Here is a 24,541-nt window from a genome sequence, read left to right on the forward strand (position 1 = left end):
AGAAGGCAGGAGATTGGTACAAGGGACCTGGAGCAACTCCCTCGCCCAGTGTTTGAGAGAGGAGAGCAGGCGCCGATGGCAGGTCCCCTTGTAGAAAGTGGCAGCGAAGTCCTGACTGACCTGTTGTCCTATGTCCGCAGGGTGTCCAGAGAGTAAGGATTCTTTTCTCCTTGTTTCAGGGTTCATAGTGGCGTAATGCCCGCAGACTCCTGCGAGTTCCCCTAAGTTCTTAGAGGACCGCTTTGCCTTTTGAATCAGAGAGTTGCAAAGTTCGATAAAGAATGGCCCTTGTGGATAAGCACAAAGTCAAGCGACAGCGATTGGACAGAATTTGTGAAGGTAAGAGCCAGCGTGATTGGCGGTTTTTAACCAAAGACACGTGGTCCCGCCCTCGAATCCTTTACCCGCTCACCTGTGGACCAGCTCACCTTTTGGGCACTGGTTCTCTGGTCAGACTGTGTGTATCACACCCCCATCCTCCAGCCAGAGGCCCCCCGACCCTAGCACCTCTCAACATCAAGCCCCGTCTGCCGGTGTCATTGGCCCGTGGGCAGTAGGCCTGCCCTTCGTGCAGGACGAGCGAGGCCGGCCTGGGGTAGAGTGGGGTGGAGCTGGAGAGCTGGGGAGGGGAAGGAGGCCCTGAGGTCGGGTTCTTCCACATACCTAAGATCATTTTGCATATGAAAGACGCTGTATATTAGGACCATCTTTTTTTATTTCCTGAGGTTTCCGGACCTTATCTGTTTTGAATTAAGATATTTACAGCGATGAATTCCAAGATATTCCTGACTAGCCCAGCGTGGCCCCTCGTGATGTGTTCTCATCGCTGGTATCTTTGAAAATGTCTGGAAGTGGTTTATTCATGAAAGGAAAAATAAACATAATTAAAACCTAATGGAAACCTGGGGACGAAACTCTGAACTGTTGACTAAGCCCCCTCCTCTCCTAATTAGGGAGTGGGGAGAGCTCCCGAGCGCGTGGACCTGGGTCTCAAGTTAGCACCCCTTGCCACCCGGTGTCCGAGCTGCTGGCCCTCCGTGCTGCCAGGCCAGGCTGGCTCAGCGTGGCCACTGGTGACTTCGCTGCAGGGCTTGTCAGAGGTCATGGGGGAGCTGCCAGGGAGGGTGGCACAAGCCGTCCATGTGGAATTGGTTGTGCTTTAAGTCAGTGTGGCTCAAGCCGCGTGGAGTGGAGGCGTCAAAGATGAGTTCTACTGTGTGGTTGCACGCCTCACGAGAGCACCGTGCTACAAGAGCGCTGGCTGTCCCCCCACCTCCCTGGGGCTCTGATGCAGGGTGAGGGGTTTGAGATTTAAGGATTTTTATTTTTAGTGTTTAAGATTTTTCAAACCTACAGAAAGATTGATAGAATAGTACAACCAACTGATATTCTCTTCAACTGTTAATTACAACTGTGATAACGTTTGCTTTCTTTTTATAAAGATGTAGATAGAGATATGCATGTGTGTGTGGATGGAAGGATGGATGGATGGACTTTTCCAGAACCATCTGAAAGACAGTTGTAGATGCAGCAATTTACTCATAATTGCCTATGGCATGTATCTCCAACTGGGACCGTTTCCCGTGGAACCACAACGCTATAATCACCCCCAGGGACTCGAACCTCATTACAGTATTATGTACCTAATATAGACTGCAGATTCCTGTTTCTCCCACGCATCTGTTCATAGCTCATCCTAGTGGATCACTCTTCAAGGTTAGTACCAGGAACACCGGTGGGGCTAATCCCACCCCTTCAACCCTCGAACCCATGAACGGTGCTCCTGGGACAGTTGCCGTTCTGTATATTTTAATTTCTCAGTAGCCATTATCCAGATAGACTCACGACATGAGCTTACTCGGATGTAGCTCATAATCCACGATCCCAGATACTTGTTTGGTGCCCCGTTAAGTATAACAGCTGTTCCAGGATGCTCCGTGGGTGCTCCTTGTGTTTATAAGCTGCTTGAGCACCTTCTGTAGGTCAGGACGGGTGGTACCCAGTTCCCAGGTGCTGCCAGCGGGTACGGAGCTGGCGGTGGTTTGCGCCCAGAGACTCTGGCAGTCTGCTTTTCTTTATTTGGACTTTCCCTCAGCTCAGCTCTGTGGATTCCACTGTTTCTTCCTCCTGAAGGCCTCACGCATCTACATCCCTGGCTTAGGACTGTCACCAGTCTTCCTTTTATAAACCTGAACTAACTGTTTTCGAATGTTCTGCTTGGAAGCCCAGAGAACCCAGCACACCATTCTCCCCTTCCCACCACCCGCACCCAACCCCAAGGACGTCCTCTGTCTCTCACTGTTTGGTTTTATGATTTAAGGTGTGAAGCCACCCTGCCCTGCTGTAGCCACTCTGGGCTTGTTGAAACTTTGTCTTCTCGCCCTTGGTCTTTGGGAACACTAATTTTGCAGATTCTTCCCTCCTGCCTGTTGCACAGCCTCGGTGCCAACCCTGGCTGTGGACGCCCATGCCAGACGAGCCTCCTGACGCACACCAGGGTCCTACTCTCTCCCCCTCCCTCTCTTGAATGAACCCTTTTGCTCCAGCTGAGCGAGTCTGGTGGAATGATCCCTGCAAAGTTACTGCTTCCAGAATCACTGCCTGCCTTCCAAGGCCTGTCCAGCCCCCTCCTCAACACCTTCCACATCAGCCCTCAGGACCTACTCCTCCCGAGCCCCAGTCCCCTTGTGGCCTGCTCCTAGCTGCTCTCCCCTCTGTGTCCTCCAAGTCGAAGCCGAGGGAACACGGAGTGGAGCTCCATCCTTCTTTGCATGCCCAGATCCTGCCTCCGGGTGCACCTTCACCCCTCAACAGGATGTCTCTGCTTGAGATTTAAGCACAGTACAGAGTTTAGCTTCGCTTCTCATTAGCCACAGTCTTTGGGACTCCATCCAAATCGCTTGGAATAATGGTCTTTCAAGCTGACTTAAAAGCCAGATTTTAATTTTTTTTTTTAAAGCAGCCCTTCTATTTTGATATTTATCATTTGTTCTCTTGTTTCTTGATGCCTAGTATCAAACAGTCCTAGAATGCTCTGGTGTAAGAATTGCTGTGGCGCGGGCTCTACTGACACAGACTGGGCGGAAGCAGACTACAGTCTTCTCTTTTTGGTGTATAGTTTAGGTCTGGCTTTTTCCCTCTGTTTAGTTTGCTGGCATAATTGACACATTGCCTTCGTGAACTGCACCCTTTCGAGTTGTAATACGTTACTGCATCAGGGCAGAGCTGGTTTGCTTTGCCCCAAATATTTGTTGGTCAGAGAAGAGAGCTTGCAATCACTCAGCATTGCAAAAGTAACCCAGAAAAGCACTTTCCAGAGTCCATAGTTTGTAATATCCCACAATCGCTTTGCTGATGACTTTTGTTAGAATATCTTACTGTGTGGTAGAATAGAATAAGTCACTAGACACCATCTTTTCCTGTGGCTGTTGAGAATGTAATTTTAAAAAAGGACATATTTCATTTTTACTTCATTTTGTTCAAATGTCTTACATCCTTAGAAAAATGGTACTGAGGATTATGTCAGCTGAGCTGTGGTAAGTCCTTTTCATAGCGTAACTCAGGAGAGGACTTTCCTTTACTCTGCAGGAAAAAAAAATGATAGGACTGCCGTTTTATTTTTTTTGAGAAAGATTAGCCCTGAGCTAACTACTGCCAATCCTCCTCTTTTCGCTGAGGAAGACTAGCCCTGAGCTAACATCCATGCCCATCTTTCTCTAATTTATACATGGGACGCCTACCACAGCATGGCTTTTTGCCAAGCAGTGCCATGTCCGCAGCCAGGATCCGAACTGGCAAACCCCAGGCTCCCGAGAAGCAGAACGTGCGAACTTAACTGCTGTGCCACCGGGTGGCCCCAAGGACTGCCTTTTAAATAAACAATTATATTCAACGTTCCTTACCTCATGAGCCCAGAGAATAAAAAGAGGTGAGAAAGATGGGCTGGTGGGATGGATGTGGGGAAAATTGAGACCAAGAGCTGTCTGTTAAACACATAAATAGTAATAAATTCTGGGAATCTTTCTACATCAACTTTGTCACCCAGGAGGACAGGAAAAGTCAGAGAGAAAAGGCTACGTGGATGAGGTGGGAGAAGACTTTTCCCCCATGTTGTTCTGGTCTTCTCAGTGGGATGAGCTGGTCATTGTGAAAGTACGTCTCAGTGGAACGTTCCAGAGAAAGGTAATTCGTGGTCCTAGGATATGCAAGAAGCAGAGATGTCTAAGGTGCCAAGGTGGCTGAAGTGGGGGGGTGCGTCCAGGACTGCTGAGCGCCCCCTGCAGGGAAGCTGAAGTGGGGCGGTGCGTCCGGGCAGCTGAGCGCCCCCTGCAGGGAGGTAGGGGGTCTTCACTGACTGGCTCACACCTGTGGGAGCCCACAAAGCTGAAGGATTGGCCTTTCTTTCCCTATGGGGAGAGCATAGTCTACAGACTCAGTCCCAAATCATTTTGTCTTTTATTTATATGCGATTTGTTTTTAAAAAGCATTATAAAATCATTACTTGTGTTTTTTTAAAGCACTGGGAGCACTTTCTAAAGAAACAGTGTCAAGGCTGGCCATCTAGGTGATCCACAATCGCTTCTAATAAATATCTTTAAATAGCCCCAAAATGCGGATTTTAAAAATGGGATTCATAATGTTGCTATACATTGTAATTATATGTTTGGCTCAGGCAATTATGCACATTTCCAGTAATTATGTGATTAGTGATAATTACATTAGCTATGTAAATATACAATAGTCAACTAGACATGACTTAGAACTCTGTAGTGTAAACGAATGTACTGAAACAATGTGCTCATGTAAAGGATGGGTAAAGAGAGAGAGTGGTCAAGTTGAAACTTCACAGAAGTTATTTGCAAGGGATAAAAAGCCATATTTTGCCTATTCTGGTCATGGTCTTAAGCTAAATTTGTAACATCGGTCTCTCCCCTGGGGTGCCCACTGCCATCTAGGGACTGGGTTCATTGAATTACCCACACACAGGCAGGCCCTTCCTTTCTGCAGGGTGAGAATCAGGTTAAATGTTTTATTAATTCTCTGTTGTTACTCATCTGTGAAATGCAGACTTCGGCCTCTCTTTGCACTTGTTGATTCATGATGGGCTCTGTCTGCACCTGGCAGATTTCTTTAAACTCACCACGTTTCTGAAAGCAACATTTAAAAAAGCTGCTCAGCTTCCGGTTAGGGGTGGGGGTGTGGCACAGGTGGAGTCAGTGGCTGGGGTGTGGGTGTTCCTCGCTGTCTTGGTTTTGTTATGTGGCTGCTGCTCTGTCTCTCACCCCACCACAGTGGATCCTGTTCACCCCTCTGGTTGGTGGCACCGTGTCTGTGTCCGTGTTTGGGATCAAACCCAAGTGTGCCCTGGAGCGTCTGGCTTCTCTTCCAGCTCTGGCACGTTTCATCTTGGTCACTGCCCCTTTGCACAAAGACTGTCTGCTTCAAGGCCTGATAAATACCTCACCGGACCCAGAGTTCCAGGGCATCCAGGGCGAGTCTCCTTCATCAGAGGAGGCCCAGAGCACAGAGCAGTCCTGGCTTTGAAGCCGTAGACCTGCAGATGGTGCCCAACACAAATTCAGGGCTGTCCCTGGGCTTGGGTACGTCCCAACACAGCTCAACCTAATTACGAGTACTCGGGGAGGCTGTGAAAGCAGGGCCCTTCACTGCAGCTTCTTGCCCGCTTACTTTTTTTCACATCCTTACAAGTGGCTCACTGAGAAGTGAGACTCCTGCTTCTGACTGATTGATACTCAGTCCATCAAACCGTTATTTGATGAGCATCCTGCACATTGATGGACTCTCTTGCTAATAAATAAAGCTCAAGCTTTGAAATAAAGCGAGCTGTCTGTCTCCTGAGCAGTCTCAGGTGGCTTTCTGAGATTTGGCTCCCCTTCCAGGTCCAGGCAAGAACTCGACTCGGCACCACCAGCTGGCCTGTGAAGTAGTGGGAGGGGGACACATTCTAGATATCCACGTGCACCTGGTCACAGTGGTTCCCACACTTCCCTGTCTCTCCTGCCGTGTTATTCATCACAGGGGCTGGAAGGTCCATTGAGCTTGTTTCTGTCAGTCCTGATTGGGAAGATGCAGGTACCAAGAGGGTCCTTGCCTCCCTGTTCGCACCCTGGAATTCTTCAAGGCAGGGGGCTGCTCAGTCCTCTCATCTCCTGCAGAAGCTCTGCAGCCCATCCTCTGACTGTACCATCCGGGCCCGTGTGCTGAAACCGTGCACCGCAAGCCAAGGCAGTGTAGGTCGTGCGTGGGAGCATCTGATCCTGGGGGCTGTAGATCCTCCTTTGTTCTCTCGGTGAATGCCCACTGTGCGCTGGCCTTGCTAGTGAGGCGCTTGTGCCTCCCCGTGGGCATGGGTTCAGAGGCCGGGGAGGCCATGGGTAGGGGCTTTCCTTGTGATCATGTACACCTGTCATTTTCCTCCCTCACACCGTACGCTCCTTGAGGGCGAGGACTAGCTGTCAGCATCGAGTCCTGTGCCCCGTACAGAGTCATACTTTGCAGGTCACTCTGTACCCTGTGTGTCAAACGAACCAGTAAGTGATGAATGGAGGAAGGATGCATCAGGAGGGACAGGGTCCATCCCCTTAAGTGAGAAAACCATTGGCTGACTGTGGGTTAATGCATTCCCCAGATTATTTTGGTGGTGTTCTCACCTTGATAAGTGGCACATTTCTTTGGACTAGGGACAAAGTGACAGAGGGTGAATGGAAGACGCTTTCTGGAGGTGGGTTATTTGAGCTGGACCCTGGTGGATGGAAATGATTGAGGCATTGCAAACAAAGGTGAGAGGAAGGAATTCTGGAATATTCTGAACCCAATAAAGATGAGACATAAAACATGGAGTGTGGTGGGGTGAGGGATGGCAATGTCGAGGTGAATTGGGGTCACCTGAGATGCTGAGATTTTGCAGGAAGAGCTGTTAGTGGAGGTTTTCACGGAGAGGGGGGGAGCAGTGTTCACTGAGCACCTGCCTGGGGCAGAGCTTGTGCCAGGAGCTGCCAAGGACTCAGCACAGCCTTTCAAGGTACAGACTTGGTCCTGTGGCATGCCCAGGCCCTGTATCCGAGCTGGGGTCGAGCTGGGGTCGTGGCTCACACTTCCTGCTCCACTGGCACATTCAAAACATGCTGTAAAAGAGAATGGACTTTTTACCCATAACGAGTGGGAATCAAACCTAATTTTCATAACAACTCCCATTAAGTTTTATAACCTAGTCAAGAAATCGAGTCAGGAGCAACGTGCAAGCCTTTGTTTTTACTTAAAATGGCTAAATCTTGTCACAACAAGAAGGCTGGCACTGTTGCCAGCGCAGCTCATCTTGAAAGGGTTGGTTTCATTGTCAGGCTCCACCCGAGGTCTCGAGTTTTCTTTGGAGGGTTACACTGAGGATCCAAAGCCTCCGGGCTCAGGAATCGGGGGCAAGCAGTGGGTATCCAAGGGTGATTGGTGCCGTGTTGATCCTTTGATGACCAATGTGATGTCTGGACAACTCTGCTGGTTTTCTCTTTGTACCAGTGTCATTCAGACGAAGGCTGTGTCGAAACCCTGCCACATGTCCTATTTGCTGTTTCACCCCTGCACTTGGGATTTTCCCACCTCTGATCGAGATTAGCCAAGTACTTTGGGAGGTGACGTGGGGGAAGGGAGGAAGAAGGAAAGAAAACTTTTTTAAAGCAGGAAAGCTGTTTTTAAACAAATTCTAAAAGGTTTGACAGAAACAAACAAAAACCAACACAGCCTTGACACATTTAAAAGTAGGAAGTGGGATATCATAGACCTATTTTTGGCCGTGTCTCTGGAAAACTGTGTAACCCACTAACCTCAGCAGTGTCCCCCGGGAGACGTGGCCTGTGGGAGGTGGAGGGTGAGGGTGCTCTAGTGGCTTCATCTGGGGTTCAGCAGGCACAGGGGAGCAACTGGGGGCGGGGGGTTCTTATTTCCACTTTCACTTTCAATGCTGTGTTGGTCTTGTGGCCCCAAGGACTGGAGGAGGACCAGGAAATGGAAGCCCCAAGCCAGGGTTGGCCTACCACAAAGAGGGCTGACCAAGGAATGCCCCAGAGTTGCCTCCTGAGAAGGAGCGAGCGGTTGATGCTGTCAGGGGACAGGCAGTGAGACCCGATGACCTTCACAGGAGTCCAGCCTTAGAAAAACAGAGTGAGGCTTAGCCCCGGGACTATGCTGCTACTTCCTGTTCTTTTCGAACAGATTTCCAGGTCGTTGTGCTGATGAGAACTTGAGATGCCTGTTGGTGATTGGCCTGAGGGCTGCTCCGTGGAAGGGATTGCTGCCCATCCCTGCCTCGATTTTCCTCCCTGCTGGATCTAGATCCTTCTCTTAGGGTGGCATTCAGGTCTCAGCAGTTGTGAATTGATGCCTTTCGTGGCACAGGGAACTGAAGAATTGGCTCTGGGAGGATGTTGCTTTGAACCCTGAGGTTGCCATTCACACTGTTCTGCATGGTCAGCTTCATCTTCGGTTTATTTTGTCTGCAGGAGAATTTGGATTGTCTGTTTCTCAATTTTCTGTAGTGAGACTCTTTGCAGGATTAACAAGTTAAGTCTGTAAGACTCATGACTGTTTCAGAAATTGGGCCCATCTTGCTTTATTTAGTTAATATGAGGTTTTCAGAAAAGCAGCCCTTTCTAAACGACTGCAGTGTTCTTAAAAAGAAATCCATGGAGTGTTTAGAAAAGTGTGAGGCCAGTTACAGGTGTTTGTACCTAACACAGGAAAACGTCTGTCATAATATTTGGCGGATTGCAGAGGCGAGGCGAGGCTGCGTGAGTTTGGGTAGCTTCCAAGCGGAATGGGTTGGAAGTGGATGGAATGGAGCCCCAGCCCCCTGGGTGCAGCGCAGAGGGTGCTGCCCGCCCTGAAGCTCGTCTGCCCATGGCCGCGCGGCGCCTCTCAGAAACCTGTTCCTGGCTTCTTAGGGGCTGTTGGGTACACATTCCTCTAGATAGTCCTGCTTCAGGTGCAGAACTTGAACTGACAACTAGATGTCCGAGAGCTGGGTGAGTCACCAGAGCTGCCCCACTAGAGAAGGATGTGGCACAGACGGCTCAAGGGCTCATCCGCATGTCTCTGAAAGGACGCGCCTGCACCGTGAGGGAGGCCTCTTAGCATTTACCCCACATGGTGTTGTGCTTTTTTATTACAAAAAGGAAGGAAAAGGAAATGGCGCGATGACATGACACTAAGGCGTGGGGCAGTCACCAGGCATCAGCTAAGGGCTGGGCTGGGGGCCTGGTCCTGACGGGAGCCCGGTGTACCCCATCCTGAGGGATTGGAGCAGTTGTCTGTTTGGGAGTTCCTTTCTGATACTCAAGTAGTTAATTGTAGAAGTGACATATATAATATTTGGGGGTTTGGGAAAACCTTAAGAAAATAACAGAATAACTTTGGTAATTCTGGTAAAAGGAGGTTCCCCTTTCCTGCCCCCAGCAGGGCAGAGCAACTCTGGCCAGTGCAGGGGACTCAGGAAAGCAGTGGGCTTTGGAGTGATCTGGATCTGGCACTCGTGGCCCTGGGCAAGGCGCCCAGCCTCTCTGGCCCCAGCATCTGGGGTGTGATACGGTTCTGTCTGCCTGTAGAGTCGTTCATGGGTGGAACACCTAGAACGGGGCCTGGGACATTCAACAGATGTTCAAGCCTTCTGGTAAGGATCCCGTAAGAAAAACATGGTATCAAAGATGCCCTGTTTCTGGTCACCTCTGCGGGGCCAGGACTGCTGCTGTCTGTCCTGCCCAGCTGGTCATCTTCTCTGGTGGGAGGAGAGGTGGCAATGGCAGCAGCAATGGGGTGGAAACTCCACTGGGAGGGTTAAAAGGCCCCTCCTGGTCAAAAGCCCAAGACTGGAAGAGGGAGGTGACAAGGCGGATGTGGGCCTGGGGCTGCTGGAGGTTACCTGGTGTCTTTCTCGGTGAAGGTGTGTCCTGCTTGATCCGCCAGGCTTGTTTCCACACAAACCCGTCTCTTTGTCTTCATTCGTAGCAGGGTTCCCAGTGAGACCGTTCCATCTTTATCTCAGCCCTCTCCTTTCTCTGCCCGGGTTCTGAACGGTGGTGCCCAGAAGAGGAGAAAACCTATGGAAGTTGGGCCTGCCCAGCCCACCAGCTCCCTGGCCGACCCCCTGGCAGCCCAGTGGTGCCGGGAAATGATGCACTGTAACCAAATAGTGCTATTTCCATTTAGTTTGAGGTCTGTAACGTTTTCCTGTCCTTTTTGATGTATCTTCTAAGTGAACACATCCTCAGGCTTGTTGGGGAGATGTGTAAATATTGTCTTGTGTGTGGCCAGGCCTGTTTCCTCCGTCTCCCCTGCCCGGGCCATTCAGCCCGTGATTGCAAATGTGCCAGCAGAGGAGTTGCAGAAATTGGCGCCAGCAGACTTCTTTTAAACATGGAAACCCAACCTTGTGCAGTGTGGCTTGTTAAGTTTTCTTCTTTTTTCTTTTCATGCATCATAGGAGGTGGAGGAGCCTGAGGGAGGGTTTGGGTCTCTTCGCCGGCCAGGGCGTTTTTCTGAGAGGACTTGATGGCCTGTTGGCATTTTGGGATCAGAAGTGGGGGCCCTGGTGTTTAACTAATGGACTCTGGGGTTCCTGGGCTGCATCTCGGAGCACTACTTGGGCTAGCTCCTCAACAGTCCATCAGCAATCACAGAAGCTGTGGCTTTAGGGGACCAGCACTCTTTGGCGGGGGGAGTCATGTTGGTTTAAACAGAGCTTATCCCGAAGTTTAATATGTCGATCGGGACATGGGGAGGTGGGGCAGGCACTGCCCTTGTGAACTGTCTTTCATTACTGTGTACCTCCAGTTCCTGGAAACAGACTTGTACCCACTCTCTTCTCTCACAGGTGAAACTTCTACTTCTCACATTAGAAGAAATTTTTTAATGCCTAGTATTTTTCTTTAGTTGAAGATTCCAGTTGAATCTTAGATTGAGAGAGATGTGAATGAATTCAAAACACTCAGGTTTAATGGCTGCAAATGTGCCCGTTACCTCATTTTAAAATGTCCTGGTTGTACACAGCCTTGGCAGCTCCCCGATGACCACCTTGCATTTTTCTTGTGCCTTCTTTGTCACGGGCGTCCCACAGTCAGAGGGGCAGAACCTGCAGCATTGGTTTGTACAGTTGCTTCTCCGGGACCCATCTATGTGGTTTTTGTTTTTTTGTTTTCTGCTTTTTCTCCCCAAATCCCCCCAGCACATAGTTGTATATTTTAGTTGTGGGTCCTTCTAGTTGTGGCCTGTGGGATGCCGCCTCAGTGTGGCCTGACGAGCAGTGCCATGTCCGCACCCAGGATCCGAACCAGTGAAACCTGGGCCGCCTAAGCCTAAGTGAAGCGCGCGAACTGAACCACTCAACCTCAGAGCCGACCCCCCATCTGTGTGTTTAAGGAAATCCTTTGATCCTCCTGTTTGGGCCGTTCCTTCATCTAAGGAACTGCTGTGCTTTGCATTATTGAGCTAAAGTCACTGGTAGGCTACATAAAGTCCTAATCCACGGGAATATGGAAAATCATCCGCAAGATCTAAGCCGGACCGTGCCTGCTGGAGTTACACTTTTCTTGAGAACAGATTCAAAGGAAGATGTCCTTCAGAGGCAGCCACGTCTCCTGGTTTTGCTTCGTAATATTCGGGTTTAGTCGTAGAGCTCTATTACAGTCTTGAAATGATAAATTCTAGATTACACACACAGTGGTTGATTTTTTTTCCTGGCAGCATGAAGGGGTCTGTGTTTTACAATAATAAGGTGAAGGATCCATGTGGACTGGAGCAGTGTAACTCGCTTGATTCATAACCAAAGCCTCATCCCAGAGCCAGATGTCAGTGTTGGCGAAGCGTCAGGCTGCAGAGCTGGCCCACTTCTCAGGGCACCTTGTGTCCTAGAACCGTGTGTGAGACTTTCTCGTTTTATCCTGCCTGCCTGTTCACATTTAATTTGTTCCTGGCCGTGTGCAATGGATTAACATTTCATCAGGGTGGATTAAGATTGAATTGACATGAAAGCGGTCTTTTTCTATTTTCCTTCTGTCACTTTTAGGCGCTCCGAGGCAGGTCGCAGGGAGGTGCCTTTGGGAGGGGGAGGTAGTGCTCATCCCAAAAGTACCCTGGTGAGGACGAGAGAGATAAGCCAGGGCCTCAGTGTGACAATAATTCCCCGTTGTAGGTCGGGAGGCCTGGACGGAGCCGGCAGCCAGCTCCATCAGTCTAACGAGATGTCACATGGAACAAAAGCTTTAGGGGTTTTATTTAGCTCCTAATCCGCACGCTGAGAGAGCCGAGGTCCATGTGAGCACGCCAGGGAGGGGCCCCCAGCAGGCTCGGTGCAGCCTCCTTTCTGGGACTGAGCCGTAAAGAAAAGACCTCTCGTGCCACCGTTGGGGAGTGAGGCAAAGTTACCGTGAGTGTTGTGTTTTGTCTACTAAGGTTTCAGAGGATTAATAATTTAGGCCATACTTTGAAATAGGAAACCCCCAGTTGGTTGTTCCTGCCGTCTCGGAAGGGTTAGAATCCAGCCAGGTCTGGTTTTGATGTATGTAATTGAAGATTTATAAAGAGAGGCTTCCTCCTCTGCCTCGGCCGCACTCATCTTTTTTCCAATGCCGGTTCCCAGCAGGCATATAAATATTGGGCGTTCACAGAGTTGGGATGCTGCCGGGTGGTACGAGGGCCCCTGGGAGATCGCCGAGGCTCCGGGGAGGAGCAGCTCTCTGACAGACGGAGGCGGAGAGGGACCGTGGTATGAGCAGCCGAACCCCGGGCTGCAGGTCGCCGCCATGCCCGGGGCCGCCGAGCCCTGCCTCCCCCCAGAGGCCTTGTACCATTCGGGCGCCGGAAGGAAGAGTTCCGTTCCCGACTTCACCTTTTACGACAGCAGACAGGCAGTGATGTCTGCTCGCGGTGGCCTGCTGCCTCGGGATTACTACGGTGACACGTCCAGAGCTACTCGGCCACCCAAAGAGCCTCGCCACCCTCGAGACCCGGGACTCGGCCACTTGCTGCCCAGTTACGGAGTGCTTGGCAGCAGAATGACGTGGGATCAAGTGCAAGGCCGGGTCCCTGCCCTGCAGGACACTGGTCACCTGTACCGCGATCCTGGAGGTAAAATGATCCCTCAGGGGCAGCGGACACAGAGCAGGGCCCCGTCGCCTGCGCGGTATGCAGCGGAGCTGGCCGATGGCCGCTACGAGGCCCCCTCCTACCCCTCCAGCCAGGTCTACAATGACATTGGCGAGAGGCCTGCGGACTCGGCCCCCGCCAGACAGGCAGCCCCCACGTGCCTGGTCATGGACTCCGGCCCGGCTGCCACTTCCGAGGGTGGCCCAGGGGCAGCCCCAGGCACGCTGAACCGGGGCTACGGCCTTGCCCAGGAAAGTATGTGCTCCAAGGTGGCTTACGAGAATTGTGAGGCTGACCTGTCCACCTTCCGGGGACCCGGGGGCAAGAGGGCTGTGATGCCTGAGTTCCTGGCCCTCCTGCGGGCTGAGGGTGTGGCAGAGGCCACGCTGGTGTCACTGCTGCAGCAGGGCTTCGACTCTCCAGCCGTCCTGGCCACGATGGAGGAGGCGGACATCAAGTGCGTCGCGCCCAACCTGGGCCAGGCCCGCGTCCTGAGCCGCCTGGCCAGCAGCTGCAGGACTGAGATGCAGTTGCGGAGGCAGGGCCGGGCGGGCCCCCCGCCCCGGACACGCTCCAGCAGCTTCAGCCACCGAAGTGAGCTCCACAGTGACTTGTCCTCTCTGGGTGCCTCAGCCATGCAGCCCCAGCCTGTGGGTCCCCTGCAGGCGGCGTCCCCCCGAGCTGGAGACCTGGCTCGCCGCCCCTCCAGTGCACCATCCCAGCACCTCCTAGAGACGGTGGCTACCTACTCTGCCCCTGGGGTGGGCGCCCAGGCCCCCCACTTCCCCTCTAACTCTGGGTATAGCTCTCCTGCCTCTTGCACCTTGACAGCCCGGCTGGGCCCCACATATGCCCCTCAGGCTGGCGTGGCCTTGATAAACCCAGGTCCTGCGACCGCCCTTCATCCAGGCCCCAGAACAGCCTACTCCACAGCCTACACGGTGCCCATGGAACTGCTGAAGCGGGAGCGCAGTGTGGGCCCGTCTCCCCTGCCCAGCCCCCACGGCAGCCCCCAGCTCCTGCGGAAGCCCGGTGTCCCCGTGGAGCCATCCACTCTGCCGCCAGCCAGCCAGAGCCTCCACACACCTCAGTCTTCCTACCAGAAGGTGGCCCGGCGGACGGGGGCCCCCATCATCGTGTCCACCATGCTTGCTCCGGAACCAAGTAATGCACCCCTCCCTGCCTTTCCTTGCTTAGGACATTGAGGGGATAGTGCAGGTGGGGGTTCAAGCACAGGACAGTGAGTCCTCACGTTTTTGTTGCTCTCTGGAGACCAGACCCACATCCTGACTCGCATGTATATGCACACACGCACACTCCACCAAACAAGACACCGCGGCCAGCCAGTTGACAGGGGTTCTCTTGGGTGAAGTGGATTTGCGGTTCAGGCTGACCCACTGGAACAGCATTGCCTCCCCTTTCTCTAGTTGAGCTCAAGTTGATTTGTGGATTTCCCTTTATGGTGGTGAAACACAACTGTGTTTCTGGGAGAAACCCAGGACCATTCAGAACAGAGTGAAACCATCAGCCTATGAGGGGTGGTGTTTGCTCCAGTTCACTTTCAGTGGCTTTGGAGAAGGCAGGGATATATACCCAATTCTTCCGTGAGTTGTGCATTGTTCACATGCCGTTAGAAGTGCATTATAGCGTGGCAATGCACCTCTGAAGGGTCTACACGCAGTAGCAGAGGTGAAACTACCTGCCGTAGAGCTCAAAGCATTATGACTCCAGGCTTGTGTGTTAAAACAAAGCCACATGGTGAAATCCCATAGAACCCCATTTCAAAAACAGACGTAGTCTCACATATTGGAAAATAGAGTTGGGAATTCTGCTTACTCGCAGGGAAGAATATATTTCCACGTTGAGGGAAGAGAGCGATCCTAGGTGGTTCTCTTCAAAACGTGAGACAAATGTCATGTACTGCGTACGTTTCCTTGGGCGTTGTGGGTAAACTTCTAGGTAGATATCCTCTGAACAATACTTAGAATTTTTATTTTAGCTCGAGAAACTTGACTGACAATTTAAGCTGAAAATCAGTTTCCTTCCTTTTCTTCCACTTCCCTCCCCAACATAATTTAGAAAACTGAGTCCCTTTTAAATGAGTTTTTTTCTAAACAGCTGGTATTATAGGCTGGAGGTAGTGGGGTAAAAATAAGATGTACCTTTTAGAAAATACGCCTTAAACAGCTGTGGTGGGTGGGTCCCGGGACGCTCCACTTGCATCTGTGAGAGGCTGCATTAGTTTTCTCTCTCATGCTGGGGGAGCTGGTGATGATTGGGCTACTCATAGACTAAAATGGCTATTGTTGCATTACAGCTTGACCTCCAGGCATTTTTCTTTCTTATTTCCAAAGGAAGATTGAGTAACTAGTTGAATTTTCCTGTTGTCTCTCAACATGGCTTCTGGTTTTGCTTCCTGTGGATTTTTTTTTTGAGTCCGATTGTACAATTTATTTGACTTTCTGTAGTCTGTGCGACAGAAGAAAAGTCAGATAATTTTTCCGAGGGCCTGTGCCTTCTCCCTCACAGTCAAACATTCTTTCTTTGCAACCAACTAATTTGCATGGCGCTGACATTTGTTGCTCCAGTAATTTCATCTGATAATGGCCGGGCTTGCAAAGCGGATCTGAAAACATATTCCTTAATTATGTGTTGCTAAGCAACGGGAGGGTTTGGTCATAATCACAGAAAGATTATCTCCTCGTTGAAGTCCTGGAAAGGTTTTGCTGAAGGAAGACCTGTTAAATTGCCTTATTTTCTTCTCTTTCTGTTAATTTTGCACTGCCTCCTAACAAAAACGTTCACTGCTATTCGGGTGTGGGGTGAGGGAGATATTTAAGTTGTTAGGAGTGTGATTGTTAACACACTGTTTTGCAGACCAAAGGATATTGATTTTTGTTTCACTTGCATGGCAGCAAGCCAGTGCCAAGAGAGTCTGCAGTCGGAAGTCTGCCAGCAAATAAATTTCTCTGTCATACGGTCCGTCCTGTAGCTGCCGTTTTCCTCCTCGTTCCTTCTCGTACATTCCACGTCTCATTATAACCCTCCCCCAAAAGCAGTGTGTCAGGGGCTGGGGTAGGAGCGTGGCTTCCCGGGAGCTTTCAGCCTGTATAAATGGCGTTTTGTGTGGCGACCTTGGTAGAATCAACAGCCAGATTCGGATCTGTTGGAACCTACAGTCATGCTCCTGGCGAGCCGCTTGGACCCCAAGAGCGTAACGTTTACCTTTAAGGAAAGCACCGCAGACCTCAGGTCTAGGAACTGGAAGCTTGTGCCCGGAGCCCCACCTCGCCTCGGCTGCTGAGCGGGGCTGAAATGGGAGACGGCTCTCTGTAAATCTAGATCTAGCCACCCTGGTCATTTGCGGCACAACCAGCATGAATAAATCTTCGTTTGGGTCTTCGCCTGATGTTTCCCTGTGATCTGGAGGGGCGGGGAATCAATGCCTAGGCAGTGGACTGTCTTCTCTCCTTTTGGAGAGGCAATCTGTGTGTTTACAGTGTGCGGTGTGTTTGTTTTTAAGTGCCTGGTTTTATTTTTATGTGCTTTGGATATTTTAACATACATTTGCTTTTCTCGGTCTGTGAGCTGAACTACCTGCTTCATCGCGGTTGGCTTGGTTTGTATAAATGAGAGGCTCCTGTTTGCTAGTCTGGGGACCGGGCAGCTCAGGGTGACCAGGCATGGAGGGACCCCGGTGCAGCCCGCCAGCCCCACGTGACTCGGGATTACTGGGGCTGCATGTCAGCCCCGCGTGAGCGTCAGCACCTGCTGGATCTGCTGTCGATCACACGCTGACCTGGTTGACTGGCACAAGCTGTAGAACCTTCCGGCAGTGGCTGTAACCCAGTGATGCCCCCTCCCCCACATCACGTGGTGTCGACCTCGGCCAAAGGTTTGCTGTCACCGGAGCTGTCCCTGTGACGGATGCAGCAGGGCATGTCATGTAGACAACAATGCTGCAGCCATTTTCGTATTTCTGTCCTCCCAAAATACAGCAGAGCCCTTAGGCTGCACAGGGCTCAGCCGAGGGGCAGACCCAGCGCTGTTTCCCACAAGGGAAGGGCAGCCCCCCAGCCTACTCTCTGCCATTTTTCTGTTTCCTCCCAGTCATTTTTCTGGATGCAAGCTAGATTTCAGTGCGTTTGCAGCACTCATCTCGTCACCAGGGGCGCTGTCCACAGGACAGGAAGTGTCCGTGGCCCGTTTACACTGGGGCGGTAGAAGAGGCTGGTTTTATCTGTCACCAGAGCTCGTCACTCATGTGGCCTTGTTTTGCGTGGTGCTAACGTGGCACTGGCTTCTGGCGCCATAGGTGCGCACACCTGGTCTCCATGGTAGGCAGTCCCCCCTGAAGAAAACCTGTAGTCATCTCGGAATCGCCAGAGAAGGTGCCTCCTGTTGGGCCGGTGCCCACCGGGTGACTCCTTCTCATCCTTGGCTATCAGGAAGATCTGTGCTGGTGGGTAGGGGAGCAGACGGTTCGTTGGTCTTGAGGACGATGACTCACACACCGTCGGTCTGGGGGGAGGCTGGAGAAGGCCACCAGAAGGCCCTAAAGAACTCCCCCCTCCCAGATCTCACCTATGTCCCACCCCCAAAGCAGAGCCAGCCCAGGAAGGGTAGGTTCTCCTGGCTGCCCCATCTCAGCGCATGGGGACCTGTGCAGGTGGGGTGTGGGGACCCAACCCCGAACTGGCCTGCAGAGCAGCGGGGAAGTGAGCCCGGCACTGCTGCGTCAAGCTTGTATGGTCTGGCTGAAGAGACGGGTAAGGGGTGGAGAGACCTCTCCCAGGCTGCTGGCCAGGGCCGGAGACCCGATGCAGCCCCCTGACCCAGGAGGCAGGGCGTGAGCTCGGTGCAGGCTCGCTGATCCTTCAGTATTGACCAAGCCCCTGCTCTGTGCCGGCCCCGGGTCAGGTGCTTGGCACCCACAAGTGGATGAGACCCAAACCTGGGGGCTGGAAGAGGGGATTACCATGACCCGAAAACATAGGGCCCTCTGGAGCCTGGAGGCTTGGGAAAGCATTCCTGAGGAGCCTGTGTGCACTGGCGGGAAGGTTGAGGGCAGGGCACATGCTCCAGAATGGCCGTCAAACTGCAGCCGTCGTGGTCGGGCCAGGGGGATGGGGCATTGCTCATACCAGCCCGAGGAGGTGGAGACCTGTGTGTGGGGGTCCCGCCCTCCTGTAGCCTGCTAAGGTCCTGGCTGTTGCTTTGTGACTGGGGCATCTCCCAGATTTTTTCATGCAGAGTGGCATACACCTCCATGGTCAAGAACTTCCATTCTCCTAAAGCAGGCGTGGGGCTTCTGCGAGGCCACCCAGCCAGGCCTCTCCTCTGCCTCTGGCCAGGGCCCTTTTGGCACACCATCCCTTCCCGCTCAGGCTCTGTGGAGGCACCGTGTACTTCCAAGGTGCTGACATGACATCCTTGCCAAGTAAAACCCCTGCACTGCAGCACGTCCAACATCAGTAAATTGATGGGCCTTCTCTTGGCTTTTGTGCTCTGTTGGTCTTTCGGGCTGACCACTGAGCACATGCTTGGAGTAAAACATCACTCTCTGATTCATGGCTCTCCGAATTCAGGGTGCCCCCTGGTGGTCACGTGCCGTGGCCTCTGCATTCAAGGCCCTGCATGTGGCCATTCCCTGCCCTCTTAGTGCCCCCATGCTTCCTGCTGTCTGTTGGGAGCTTGCTGGATTGATTTTGTCATTCTGGGCCACCACTGTTGACTCTGCTATGTTCCCTGAGCGGGAACGATTTTCTCCCACCTGTCAGTGCCCGGAAGAATTTGGACCTTGGTCATTTCCTCCTTCCTGGCTAACCTCAATCTGAACTTGGCCTTGCCCTTTGTTCTTGTAGCTGGTTTTATTGGGCTGAGTCTGAGTTTCTCGGGTCCCTTATTGGACTCCCAGAAAAGCCAGGCACCCCAGGAATGATTTCAACCCAGGAACGTAAGGTAGTTGAATGTGTGACTCAAAGGTGTACAGCCTGCTGTGTGTCTTCGGGCAAGTGTATTGAGTTCTCTGTTTCTATTTCCCTGTCTAAGGAGGATAGGCATTAAACCTGCCTCGTGAGCGTGTGGGAATGCAGTGAGCAGAGGAAGGAGTAACTTGAGTATTGAGGTCATTAAACCTGCTTGGCCTTGCCTAGAGGCTGGGCTCATTTGAAAATGGTGCTTTTACCATCGTCATTGTCTCTTGGCCACTTCTCAGGCTGGGAGACAGTATGCTGCTGGGTGGTGGGGCATTTGAGGGGGGCAGAGGCCGGGCTTGTCCCCCAGCTCTGTGCCCCTCAAAGTAGCCTCCTCTGACTTTGGGTGCAGACTTGCTGCTTCTGTTTGTGGAGGACAGTGTCGGGGTGGGCAGAGGTCAGGCAGCCTGGAGAAGACGTCCCTGCGTGAGGGCTGCCCTGAGTCGGACAAGCCTCATGGGCCTTTCACAAAACTGCGTATCTGGGAGTTTCTATGAACTCAACTCTTGTAGGGCTCGTCTCCCCGTGACAGCTCAGACCCCCCCCAAGGGTGTGTGTCAATGATCGTACGAGGGGTGTGGTCTGGGGAGTCACGTGGGGACATGGGTTTGACCCCCAGTATTGCCTCCCGGGGACAGTGGGCTCCTGGCCCGCTGGGAGGGCTGCGAGATCACTGCAGGTTTTCTGCCTAATGGTCTGGGCCACAGAGAAGGCAGTTAACGAGTTGGTCCTCGCTGTGCTCTCTTGTGAGTTAGTTTAAAGGGATTGGTCAGTGTTGTCACGGGGGAAGGAGCTGAGACTGCAGCCGGGGCACTGGCCAGCTCTACTCGAGCTCCCTTCCCTGGGCCCTCTTTCCTGTGGCCCGAGTGGGTACAAGTTGCCCGTCACCCTTCTCATCTCCAGCTGGACGTTTCGTCTTCCTGGGATGGATAGCAGCTCCGTGTAGAAAGAGCGGAGCCTCATCCACCAGGGCCTGTCGCCCGCCTCTGCCTTCAGGAAGCAGCCCGTTGAATTCGACTTTGGTCTCTAAATAAGAGTTTTGTGTTTGGGTATCTCTTCCACCCCACATTCCTCTGGAGCCGATTGCCTCTCCCAGGCGGCAGTATCGTCCATGGTGCGGGTCAGATTCTCCTGGAAGACGTGCGGAGCGGGGCACAAGGGCCCGAGCCGCATCACAGGCCCAGTCAGCACCAGTGCGTTATCTGGCTGAGAAAAGGAGAAGCCACCAGACCCCTTCAGCGTGTTACTTTGTGCCGTGAGCCTTCTCTCCAGTGTGTGCTGCCCGCCCTGGGCTCCCCGAGTTGCATTCCGCTTTGTGGACCTCGCTTGGCCTGGGTCTTCATGAGCCGTGGGGCCCGGGAGGCGAGGCCAGAAGTCCTCGTTGGCTTTTGGTATCAGGCATGTGATTTGAAAATATTTTTTCCCATTCTGTGTTTCTTTTCACTTTCTTGATATTGTCCTTGAAGCATGAAAGTTTTCATTTTGAAAATTTTAAAGTCCCAGTTATTTGTTTCTTTCTTTGGTTTCTTGAGCTTTCGGTGTCATAATCCAAGCTCATGAAGATCCGTGTCTGTTTTCTTCCCAGGAGTTTTATGGTGTTAGCTCTTAGATTTAGATCTTTGAACCATCGTGAGTTAACTTATATATGGTGTGAGGCTGGGCTCCAGCTGTGTTCTCTTGCTCAGGGGTGACCAGCTGTCCCAGCACCATCAGCTGATGTTTTCACAGGGCTGAGCCGGGTGAGGGGCCAGCCCCGTGGTGGAGCCGCGCACCAGACATAGTGTGTTTGGCAACCAGCCTCGTAAGGAAGAGAGACGGTTTTTTAAAAGAGGAAATCAACATCTGTTAGTTAACAGGGCAGGTTTCCAGGTGTTTGGAGCCCCTTTCTTGTCTGCAAGATAATACGAGGCAAGAATTCTAAAGCTGTTTCACAGATTCCTTGCTGGTACGTGGGAGACCTTTTTTTTTTACGTTTGTGAAAGAGAAATGATACTTGTAATCCGTAACTGATTAGCCCGCGTTAGCAATCTGGAAGCTGAATGTAATTGAATTACTGTGCTGCTGTTGGTGTGTTTTACCCCCTCGGAGGCGGCCCTACGCAGAGGACTTTCCAGTCTTTTTTCCTGTAAAGGCGAAAAAACAAGACTGTTCACTTACTTGCTCCCCCCGCTGCTCAGGGAGCGGGAAGGGTTGCTGCCGTCACGTTGAGCCAAACGGCAGTGTGCGTGCAGCTTGTGAATGAAACAGCTTTCACCAAGTTTTTAGGAGAGCATCAGATCAAACCTGCAAACGCCCTTGCCCACCGAGAGGGTGGGCTGCTCTGGGGACACGTTCTCCCGAGAGCGGTTGACAATTGATCCCAGGAAGGGTTTGCAAATGTAAGTGGAACAACTCGTGGTGTGAAGACCAGAGAGCCCTGTGAGCAGGAACTCTGGGGCCGAGTTTGTAGGAACAATGAGGGCTCCAGGCTGTGCTCCGCGGGAGGGAGGGCAGCAGGAATCTCTGACTCCTGGGTTCCTATCACAGGTGCGTGAAGTGCCGGTGGGGGCGTCTGACCCAAGCTGCCCCCGATGTGTCTCTTTCCCCTCTACCAGGACTGGGGTCAGGGGAGCCAGCCTGAGAGAATCCAGGGCTTACTTAGGCCAGTAAACAATAATAATTGTCACCCATCTAGAGTGTTTGACAAGCTTTATCAATAACCATCTGAATCCCTGGGAAGATTCTGGGCATTTCCCCTTTTAAGATGAAAAGTCTGTGGCTCAGACAGCTCAGTACTGTTCCCCAATTCACACAACAGAGCTGAGACTTGAAGCCAGCCTGTCTAACTGCAGACCTGTGATTGGTCACTGTGCCATGGGGTACCACCAAGCACAGCATTTTAGGACAGCATGGGGAGATCAACAGTGACGTAAAGTCAGGGAGGGGCCACCAGTCCACGCTGGAAGCCGAGGTCCATGTCAGCACGAGGAAAGAGGATGAGTGGGTGATTCCAGAGCAGGAGTCTTGAGGTGCTCTGAGGCTCACTTCCCCAGGTGTGACATTGGGGTGATGGGCCCCCCGAGAGGGCTCCAAGGACTTCATCACACCAGGAGCTGATGACTAAGCTCACTGCTCGCCTGGCTTCGTGAGCACCTGCTGGGTGCTTGCCTGTTCCTGGCAGGTGACCTGCAGGCTGCACTTGGACCCAGGCTGTGCTGCTGCAGAGCTGAGCCCCTTTCTCTGTACTGTGCTGCCTCCTGGGAGAGTTAAGGATATTCATTCTTCCAGATGATTAAGTGGAGTGTAAATGTTCTTGGTCCTAAGAGGATTTAAACCTAACTGTCAGGAATGGTTCTAACACACACAAGGGTAAAATTGAGTAGACAGACGTAAGCACAGGAAAAGATGAAGCTGGCTGAGAACACAGCATTCCCTGCAGTCCTGTGCACAAGGAATGGCACTCTGAGCTTCCTAGCAACAAATGCAAAGAGGGAAATCAGATCACTTAAAGGATTCACATTGTGCATAAGATAGGACTGACAAACCTACTGCTCAGAAGCCTTATTTGAGCAGTCCTGAGGTGAATGTTCCCTGCCTTTGACCACCTGTCCAAAGAAGTGGCCTCAGCTCTGTGTTTGCAGTTTGCTTTCTTATGTCACCTCCTCGTCCCATGCCCCAACCTGCACCTTCCCGTTTACAGGCTCAGCTGCCTCCTGAAGCCTCCTGTGTGTTGTCTTCTAATGTTTATTAAAATTTTGTTAGTTTTCACCAGGACCTCATCCAGTTGAAGTTGCTGAGCTCCGATGTGCCGTGTGACTGGGCTGGGCTGCTTCTGAGCTGACAGTGAATGCTCCCTGGGGTGCCTGCTTCTCCCTCAGGCCGGCACCTCCGGAGAGGCAGCCAAGTCTGCAGGCAAGTGGCGAGTCTTCTCAGGTGCAGGGGCCCTGCCTGGAGAGGTGAACGCTGTCGCCAGCCGCCCAGCGTGGGCCGGTCCGATCCCCGTCGGTCTGCAGTGCTCAAAGCTGGCCTCGCAACCTAACCAGCTTCCCCACTGGGGATTTTTCTATTAGATGCTTTTTATTTGAGGGAATAAATGTGACTTTGTGATGGGTTCTAGTATTTTCCTGTGAACTGGGCTTTGAGCCTGGAACGCTTTAGAAGTGGTTGGATTTTAAGAAAAAGTTGTAGAGGAAAAGAGCAGGGAGGGGACGTCCGACCAGCTGTTGTGTTGGAGAAAAGCAGCTTCCTGGCGACTCTGGGGCCTGAGGGCAGCAGCACGCTTGGCCGCCGGCCCACCGGCCAGCAAGCCTGTTAAAGGTTCCTTCAGAATCACTTTCCTTTTTGGTTTAGGGCCGCATGAAAACCTGAGTTTGCTAGAAGACTTGGGCCTCTGTCCCCGTCCCGGCCTTGGTGGCCCCTCTAGCCAGGAAGCAGGGCGGTCTTGTTTTTGTGGGCACGTGGACCAGGCAGTACAGTTAGAGAAGAGGGCTGCCGCTCCGGGCTCATCCAGGGGCCTGCGGGGAGGAGCGCCTGATGTCCATTTCTCAGAAGCGCCGGTGGAGTCCTTCCATCTGATTCCAGGGGGCAATCCAGTGGCTGAGGCAGCGACCCAGGAGGGCGCGGGCACACGTGGGCAGGCCTGCTCCCCGAGGGACGACCCGGCTCTGGCCTCGGAAGGACCCGGTGCGGCCAGCCTGCAGGGGCAGGGTCCTTCCCCGGCTGCTCCGGGGCCGCGGGACGCCCGGGTACCAGGAGGAGTGGGGGTGTGTTCAGCCTGGTCAGGGACCCCTCCAAGGGCTTCCCCAGTCCCACCATGCCCACACAGTTCACCCTCCTTGTCCCCCCAGACTGTATGAAGCCCCCCTGCTGGGTGGGAGGGCCCTCTAATACTTGGTGGCCGCGAGAGGTGGGGAGGCGCGTCCGTGGGGTGGTGGGTTGACCTTGACCTACTGGGGTTCCTGTGGGCGGGCCAGCCGGTGGGTATGTGGCACTTGCCTCCTCCAGCCCCCTCTGGTGCCCCTTCTTTCTTTTCTCATCTTTCTTTCTTATTTTTCTCAAACACCCTCTTCTGTTGTTGCTGTGGGCACATTCTTAGAATGGGAGACATACTCAAACGAAACACCCCGTGGCGGGTGGCGCCTTCCTGGGCACAGCTGGGGCTGAGAGGCGGCGCCGGGGCAGCCAGTCCCTCGGCCTCGAGGAGAGAGACAGGGCAGCAGGCCCCGCGTCCCGCCTCGGCCGCCCTGGACCGAGGGTGCGGACTTCTGATCCCCAGCACTCGGACAGGCGCCATTTCAGAAAACGGCTTTGAGCTCCTTGCTCGTGGTGTTTGGGGCTCTGCTGATTTTTGTGTCCATCCGAGAACCAGCGATTGCCCTCCCATCTGGGATGTGGCTCTGGCTGTCACAGCCAATTCGGAGAGAAGGCGGGGACCGGGT

At 52.7% G+C, this 24,541-nt stretch overlaps 1 protein-coding gene across 10 annotated transcripts in view; it reads left to right on the top strand.

Moving 5' to 3' along the window:
* CTBP2 (C-terminal binding protein 2) overlaps nt 1-24,541 on the top strand; it is a 165,856-nt gene that overhangs the window by 112,612 nt on the left and 28,703 nt on the right. For 9 of the 10 annotated variants that reach the window (XM_044749008.2, XM_070481220.1, XM_044749020.2 and 6 more), the window contains one exon: nt 180-339. In XM_044749008.2, the coding sequence (XP_044604943.1) occupies nt 282-339 (58 nt within the window). In that variant the 5' untranslated portion in view covers nt 180-281. Of the gene's footprint in view, nt 1-179; nt 340-12,369; nt 14,314-24,541 lie in introns of those variants that run through there. The other variant, XM_070481209.1, reaches the window with a different exon arrangement.

The sequence above is a fragment of the Equus asinus genome, chromosome 2 (assembly GCF_041296235.1).
Source record: "Equus asinus isolate D_3611 breed Donkey chromosome 2, EquAss-T2T_v2, whole genome shotgun sequence".
Classification (NCBI taxonomy): Eukaryota; Metazoa; Chordata; class Mammalia; order Perissodactyla; family Equidae; genus Equus; species Equus asinus.